We start from the raw sequence: 8,119 nt of genomic DNA, 5'->3' as shown, positions 1-8,119 counted from the left end.
TATTCACAATAGCAAAGACTTGGAATCAACCCAAATGTCCATCTGTGACAGACTGGATTAAGAAAATGTGGCACATATACACCATGGAATACTATGCAGCCATAAAAAAGGATGAGTTTGCGTCCTTTGTAGGGACATGGATGCAGCTGGAAACCATCATTCTTGGCAAACTATCACAAGAACAGAAAACCAAACACTGCATGTTCTCACTCATAGGTGGGAACTGAACAATGAGATCACTTGGACTTGGGAAGGGGAACATCACACACCAGGGCCTATCATGGGGAGGGGGAAAGGCGGAGGGATTGCATTGGGAGTTATACCTGAAGTAAATGACGAGTTGATGGGTGCTGACGAGTTGATGGGTGCAGCACACCAACATGGCACAAGTATACATATGTAACAAACCTGCACATTATGCACATGTACCCTAGAACTTAAAGTATAATAACAAAAAAATTAAAAAAAAAAAAAGAAAAGTAAAGCTTTGGCTATTCTGGGTCTTTTGTGGTTCCATATAAATTTTAAAATAGTTTTTTTTCTATTTCTGTGGGGAATGTTATTGGTATTTTCATGGGGATTACATTGAATCTGTAGATTGCATTAGGTAGTATAAACATTTTAATAATATTGATTCTTCCAATCCATGAACATGGAATATTTTTCCACTTTTTGTTGTCCTTGTCCATTTTTTTATCAGTGTTTCATAGTTTTTATTATAGAAATCTTTCACTTATTTCAATAAGTTAATTCCTAGGTATTTAATTTTATTTGTGGCTATTGTAAGTGGGATTACTTTTAAAATTTCTTTTTCAGATTGTTCACTGTTGACATATGAAAATGTTACTGATATTTATATGTTGATTCTGTATCCTGCAACTTGAATGAATTTGTTTATCAGTTCTAATGGTTTTCTTGTGGAGTTTTTAGGTTTTTATCCAAACATAAAATTATGTCATTTGCAAACAGGGATAATTTGACTTCTTACATTCCAATTTGTATCCCTTTATATCATTCTGTTGTCTGAGTGCTCTAGCTAGGACTTCTAGTACTATGTTGAATAACAGTGGTGTAAGTGGGCATCCTCATTCTAGATCTTAGAGGGACGGCTTTGAGTTTTTTTCACTCAGTATGATACTAGCTATAGGTCTGTCATATATGGTTGGTCATTTAGGTAATTTCTCATCCTTTACTCTCTTCTCACCCTCCCACCTTTCTAAGTCTCCAATGTCTATTATTCCATCCTATATGTCCATATGTACACATCATTTAGCTTCTACTTACAAGTAAGAACATGCAGCATTTGACTTTTTATTTCTGAGTAATTCAACTCAAGACAATGGCCTCCAGTTGTATCCATGTTGGTGCAAAAGACATGATTTTATTTTTTTAATGATTGAGCAGTATTCCATGATATACGTATGCCATATTTTCTTTATCCAGTCACCCATGGATGGACACTTATACTGAGTCCCTATCTTTGCTATTGTGAACACTGCTGCAACAGACATGCAAGTGCAAGTGTCTTTTTGATATAATGATTTCCTTTCCTTTGAATATATACACAGTAGTGGAATTGTTAGTTCAAATGGTAGATCTATTTTTTGTTCTTTGAGAAATCTCCAAACTGCTTTTCATATAGGTTGAACTAATTTACATTCCCACCAACAGTGTATGAGTGTCCTTTTTTCTCTGCATCCTCACCAACATGTTATTTTTGACTTTTTAATAATAGCTATTCTGGCCAATTGAAGATAGTATCTCATTGTGGTTTTAATTTGCATTCTCTGATGATTAATCATGTTGAGCATTTTTTTCCATATGCTTCTTGGCCATTTGTATATGTTTTTTGAAAAACATCTGTTTATGTCTTTGCCTATGTTTTATGGTGTTATGTGTTTTCTTGTTTAGTTGTTTCAGTTCCTTGTTGATTCTGGATATTAGTCTTTTATCAGATGCATAATTTGCAAATATTTCCCCCAATTCATGAGGGCAGAAGAGTTATCTGACAGTTTAGATACTGGTGGTCTGCTGCAGAGGAAAGGGGAGCTAAAACATTCCCAACTACCCTTTCAATGAAATACTAACTCCCTTGGTGTTCCTAGCTTATCTCTTGCCAGCCTCTAGTTCCCATCTTTTTCTGTGCTCCAGCTTCTTCCCCTGAGTTCTCTGCTAGGCTCCAGTACTTTCCCTTTGATTTTATATTTGAGTTCTGATTGTTCAGTTGTAACTTTTGTGTAAGTTTGCAAGTATATTTTCTCATTCTATATGTTATCTCTCTCTTTTTAAATTTCAATTTGAGGTTGGTTGGATGCACAATATGGAACCTGAGGAAAGGTAGGCTGTCTATACTTGCCTAGATTGTTACAATAGATGTGTAAAAAGATTCTGATTCAATATTCCTCTAAAATAGTATATTTTCTACTTTGCAGGCAGAGTGGTTCATTTAACATGTAAGCCTCATAGTGCTATTCCTCTGCTCAAATCCTTTCAGTGTCTTTGAATCTTACTTAGAGTAAAATCAAAGTCCTTACTTTGACCTGTAAATCCCTATGATCTTGACTCTGTTATTTTTGACATCGTCTCTGACCACACCACCTTCTGCTCCCCTGCCTTTCACTTGGTGCCTCAAGCAACACAGCTTCCCTGCAGTTTTGGGAGGAGCAACAGAGCCTAATGATAATGATTAAGATGATACATTGTCTGGGTTTGTCCAAGGGGGATACAGTCCACGACCCCCAGAGTAGATGCCTGAAGCTGTGGATAGTACTGAACACAATATATAGTAACAGATGGGTAGTGTATACAGTGTGGATATGCTGGACAAAGGGAGGGACGATTCATTCCCAGGTGGGATAGAGCAGGATGGCTTGGGATTTCATCACTTTACTCAGAACAGGAAACAATTTAAAACTTACGAATTGTTCATTTCTGGAATTTTCTATTTAATATTTTTATATTGCATTGACCATGAGTAACGGCAACTGTGGAAAGTAAACCTGTGGGTAAGTGAAAACTACTGTATTGGCTTCACTGTCTTGGTCTGTTTTCTGAGAACTCTCCCATTTATATAAAAAACAGAGATAATAGTCTTAATGAGCTTTTTGAAGATTGATAGAATGTATATTTCTGACACACAGGAAGCACTTAATATTATCTATTACTAACAACTAGTATTTGAAAATATAAATCTGAGGTTGAATAATATCTTTTTATATAGTAATTGTTTAACCAATACCTTATTATAGGAAAAGTGGATTAATTTCTTTTCTTTTCTTTTTTTTTTTTTTTGAGACCAAGGGAGTCTCACTCTGTCACCCAGGCTGGAATGCAATGACACGATCTCAGCTCACAACAACCTCCACCTCCCAGGTTCAAGCAGTTCTCCTGCCTCAGCCTCCCGAGTACCCGTGATTACAGGCACACGCCACCATGCCAGGCTAATTTTGCGTTTTAGTAGGATGGGGTTTCACGATGTTGGCCAGGCTGGTCTCAAACTCTTAACCTCATGATCTGCCCACCTCAGCTTCCCAAAGTGCTGGGATTACAGGCATGAGCCACCACACCCGGCCTATTTTCATTTTATATATGATACTACAATAAACAACCTTTGTTCTAATTGTTCTCTAGGTTTGACACTAGTTCTCAAGGTTTTGTCTGCCTTTCCCTGTGCCCTAGGATACTGACTTCTGTGGACTGATTCAACCAGTCTCCCCTCCCCAATTGTGGCCAGTTGAGTTTGGCCCATGGAGACAGGGCAAGAAATGGAAGATTTTGAGCAGAGAGACTCTGGGGTATTTACCTCTCTATCTCTTCCTTGCATGGCCATAGTTCTGCCATAGTTTCTTTTATTTCTGATGCCACAGTTTCTACCAAGTGGTTTATCTCCTTAGATCTAGCTGTCATTGGACTCTGATAATGTTGCATCCTTCTTCTATTGCACGCCTTTTAAGTCTAGGGCTGAGATGCTAGTATGTTAGTTCCATGCCACATTTTATTGGTTTCCTTACCCATAACCACTGTAGGTAATCTTTTAAAACTATTTTTTAGTTAAAATCTATTGAGTGAGCTATCTCTTCCCAGTTGGTAACTGGACAAAGTATTATACTTGCCACTTTATATCACTTTATGCTCATTTCTGAGAGGAGAAATTACTAAGTCAAATTGTAGAAACATTTAAAATCTTTGGCACACTTAAACAGTATCCATATAATTTATACCATCTTTTAGATGAGTTTTAACACCAAATGATAGAAATGTCAGTTTCATAGAGATTTGGTGGGCTAGAACCAACTACTTGCCTGATAGGTTGTCTACTCATCTTTCCTAGCTGTTCTGGGAAAGGCAGTTCCTGGTAAGAACTCTCCCTATGGCCTCTTTCATCTCACTGTTCCTCAGGGCATAGATGAGTGGGTTGAGCAGTGGGGTTCCCAATGTGTACACTAGTGAGACGAACTGATCTTGCTTGGGGTGGTAGCTGGAGCTGGGACGCAGGTACATGAAGGCACAGCAGCCATACTGCAGCAGCACCACAGTGAGGTGGGAAGAGCAGGTGGAGAAGGCCCGGTGGCGGCCAGCAGCGGAGCGGATCTTGAGCACAGCAGCCACTATGAAGGTGTAGGAGGTGGTGATGAGGAAGAAAGGCACAGCAATGGCTAGTATGGCTGCCACCAGCACTGACTGCTCATGAATGTGACTCTGAGCACAAACAAGATGCATGACTGGTGGCACATCACAAAAGAAGTGCTCAATGTCCTGAGTCTGGCAGAATGGCAGAGAGAAGACGAAGGCTACCAGTTGTAAGGACAAGAACAGACCACTGACGACTGATGCCACAACCAAGTGGACACAAAGAGGCAATGTCATGAGGAGAGGGTACTGCAAGGGGTGGCAAATGGCCACATAGCGGTCACAGGCCATGACAGCCAAGAGGAAGCAATCAGCACTGCCCAGTGCAATGAAGAAAGTCATCTGGGTGGCACAGCCCAGGAGGGTGATGGTCTTCTCTGACTGTAGGGTGTTGGTCAGGATATGGGGTACCACCACTGCAGTGTAGCATACTTCAATCCCAGAAAGGCTGCCCAGGAAATAGTACATGGGTGTGCATAGACGGGCGTCTGTGTGAATGGACGCTACAACCAGGGTGTTCCCGGTGATGATCAATCCATAAACAAGGCTGACNTTTTTTTGAGACCAAGGGAGTCTCACTCTGTCACCCAGGCTGGAATGCAATGACACGATCTCAGCTCACAACAACCTCCACCTCCCAGGTTCAAGCAGTTCTCCTGCCTCAGCCTCCCGAGTACCCGTGATTACAGGCACACGCCACCATGCCAGGCTAATTTTTGCGTTTTTAGTAGGATGGGGTTTCACGATGTTGGCCAGGCTGGTCTCAAACTCTTAACCTCATGATCTGCCCACCTCAGCTTCCCAAAGTGCTGGGATTACAGGCATGAGCCACCACACCCGGCCTATTTTCATTTTTATATATGATACTACAATAAACAACCTTTGTTCTAATTGTTCTCTAGGTTTGACACTAGTTCTCAAGGTTTTTGTCTGCCTTTCCCTGTGCCCTAGGATACTGACTTCTGTGGACTGATTCAACCAGTCTCCCCTCCCCAATTGTGGCCAGTTGAGTTTGGCCCATGGAGACAGGGCAAGAAATGGAAGATTTTGAGCAGAGAGACTCTGGGGTATTTACCTCTCTATCTCTTCCTTGCATGGCCATAGTTCTGCCATAGTTTCTTTTTATTTCTGATGCCACAGTTTCTACCAAGTGGTTTATCTCCTTAGATCTAGCTGTCATTGGACTCTGATAATGTTGCATCCTTCTTCTATTGCACGCCTTTTAAGTCTAGGGCTGAGATGCTAGTATGTTAGTTCCATGCCACATTTTATTGGTTTCCTTACCCATAACCACTGTAGGTAATCTTTTAAAACTATTTTTTAGTTAAAATCTATTGAGTGAGCTATCTCTTCCCAGTTGGTAACTGGACAAAGTATTATACTTGCCACTTTATATCACTTTATGCTCATTTCTGAGAGGAGAAATTACTAAGTCAAATTGTAGAAACATTTAAAAATCTTTGGCACACTTAAACAGTATCCATATAATTTATACCATCTTTTAGATGAGTTTTAACACCAAATGATAGAAATGTCAGTTTCATAGAGATTTGGTGGGCTAGAACCAACTACTTGCCTGATAGGTTGTCTACTCATCTTTCCTAGCTGTTCTGGGAAAGGCAGTTCCTGGTAAGAACTCTCCCTATGGCCTCTTTCATCTCACTGTTCCTCAGGGCATAGATGAGTGGGTTGAGCAGTGGGGTTCCCAATGTGTACACTAGTGAGACGAACTGATCTTGCTTGGGGTGGTAGCTGGAGCTGGGACGCAGGTACATGAAGGCACAGCAGCCATACTGCAGCAGCACCACAGTGAGGTGGGAAGAGCAGGTGGAGAAGGCCCGGTGGCGGCCAGCAGCGGAGCGGATCTTGAGCACAGCAGCCACTATGAAGGTGTAGGAGGTGGTGATGAGGAAGAAAGGCACAGCAATGGCTAGTATGGCTGCCACCAGCACTGACTGCTCATGAATGTGACTCTGAGCACAAACAAGATGCATGACTGGTGGCACATCACAAAAGAAGTGCTCAATGTCCTGAGTCTGGCAGAATGGCAGAGAGAAGACGAAGGCTACCAGTTGTAAGGACAAGAACAGACCACTGACGACTGATGCCACAACCAAGTGGACACAAAGAGGCAATGTCATGAGGAGAGGGTACTGCAAGGGGTGGCAAATGGCCACATAGCGGTCACAGGCCATGACAGCCAAGAGGAAGCAATCAGCACTGCCCAGTGCAATGAAGAAAGTCATCTGGGTGGCACAGCCCAGGAGGGTGATGGTCTTCTCTGACTGTAGGGTGTTGGTCAGGATATGGGGTACCACCACTGCAGTGTAGCATACTTCAATCCCAGAAAGGCTGCCCAGGAAATAGTACATGGGTGTGCATAGACGGGCGTCTGTGTGAATGGACGCTACAACCAGGGTGTTCCCGGTGATGATCAATCCATAAACAAGGCTGACCCCAACGAAGGACAGAATACGCAGTTCTGGGCAGGAGGGATAGGCCAGGAACACAAATTCCATCAATATTGAGTGATTTTCCCAGGTCATTGAGCTAACAGTATTTCTCTGTGGAGAGTTACAAGGAAAGAAGGAAGAATCAGACTGAAGATAAATTACATTCTGAGCCATGAATCTAATGTAATCAGGACTGGAGTTAGAAAGTGGAAGGATTGAGACTAGTTCTTTTTCTTTTCTCCACTTTTACCAAGTTTCTCCACGATAATATCTACACCTCAATTTCTACCTGCCAAGAGTTGGGCCAAACTATGTAAGATACTATTGAAGAAAAATGGCAGAGGAAGTGGGTGGAATTCAGGAGCTATTTTCAGAAGGAGTGGAATGAAAATTCAATTCTTTCAGCAAATTCACAAGAAAGTGTCAAGGAATTCTTGGGACCAGAAATCATTAAGGTAGGGAGATAAGCCATTTATTCATTCATATATTTATTAGGTTGGTGCAAAAGTAATTGCAGTTTTGCCATTACTTTTGACAGCAAAAACTGCAATCACTTTTGCAGCAACCTAATATTTACACTCAGTGTCTCTTGGGGTATTGAATAAGTGACATGTCAATGTAACTCTCAAAACTAGTGATACAATGGGAAATGAAGAAAGAAAAAAATTACCTATGGAGCAAAGGGCTAACAGAGGCCTGAGTGTGACAGTGTCGGGGATATACCTTGGGAAACAAAGCCCTCTCTGCTATTGGTTTTTCTATCCTTATCTGATCAGGAGAAGTATAAGGCTTGAAGGAAACAAGGTGTTTTATCATATGTTTATTCCTGGCTTAGGTGGAGGTATGAGAAAATATGTGATCCCAAGCTGTTGGAAATCTAACAAGCCTTCCTGTGAATTTGGGCATGATTATGAAAGTCTAAGCTTGTCTATTTTTCATATTTCTCAGAAGCTAATGTGAAATCTGGGAGAAGCCATATATTTCCACAAAACCTTTTTAATAAACAGACATAATTTGCAAAGGGCATTCATTCCACT

At 41.2% G+C, this 8,119-nt stretch overlaps 2 protein-coding genes across 2 annotated transcripts; both read right to left on the bottom strand.

The window, feature by feature from the left end:
* Nucleotides 1-4,306: 4,306 nt before the first annotated feature.
* Nucleotides 4,307-5,175, bottom strand: LOC108520500 (olfactory receptor 10W1). Its single transcript, XM_017859908.1, has one exon. It carries the CDS (start codon nt 5,095-5,097, stop codon nt 4,327-4,329), a length of 771 nt encoding a protein of 256 aa, XP_017715397.1. The 5' UTR covers nt 5,098-5,175; the 3' UTR covers nt 4,307-4,326.
* A 912-nt stretch (nt 5,176-6,087) lies between these two features.
* Nucleotides 6,088-7,537, bottom strand: LOC108520499 (olfactory receptor 10W1-like). The gene has a single exon (XM_017859907.1). It carries the CDS (start codon nt 7,254-7,256, stop codon nt 6,231-6,233), a length of 1,026 nt encoding a protein of 341 aa, XP_017715396.1. The 5' UTR covers nt 7,257-7,537; the 3' UTR covers nt 6,088-6,230.
* Nucleotides 7,538-8,119: the final 582 nt, after the last annotated feature.

The sequence above is a fragment of the Rhinopithecus bieti genome, unplaced genomic scaffold, assembly GCF_001698545.2.
Source record: "Rhinopithecus bieti isolate Rb0 unplaced genomic scaffold, ASM169854v2 scaffold_53086, whole genome shotgun sequence".
NCBI classification, from domain to species: domain Eukaryota; kingdom Metazoa; phylum Chordata; class Mammalia; order Primates; family Cercopithecidae; genus Rhinopithecus; species Rhinopithecus bieti.
Note: the sequence above shows the minus strand (reverse complement) of the source record. Positions and strands in the feature narration are given on the sequence as shown.

Excerpts from the sequence above, each read along its gene's own strand:
- LOC108520499 (XM_017859907.1), bottom strand. The coding sequence starts at position 7,256 with ATGGCTCAGAATGTAATTTATCTTCAGTCTGATTCTTCCTTCTTTCCT.
- LOC108520500 (XM_017859908.1), bottom strand. The coding sequence starts at position 5,097 with ATGTACTATTTCCTGGGCAGCCTTTCTGGGATTGAAGTATGCTACACT.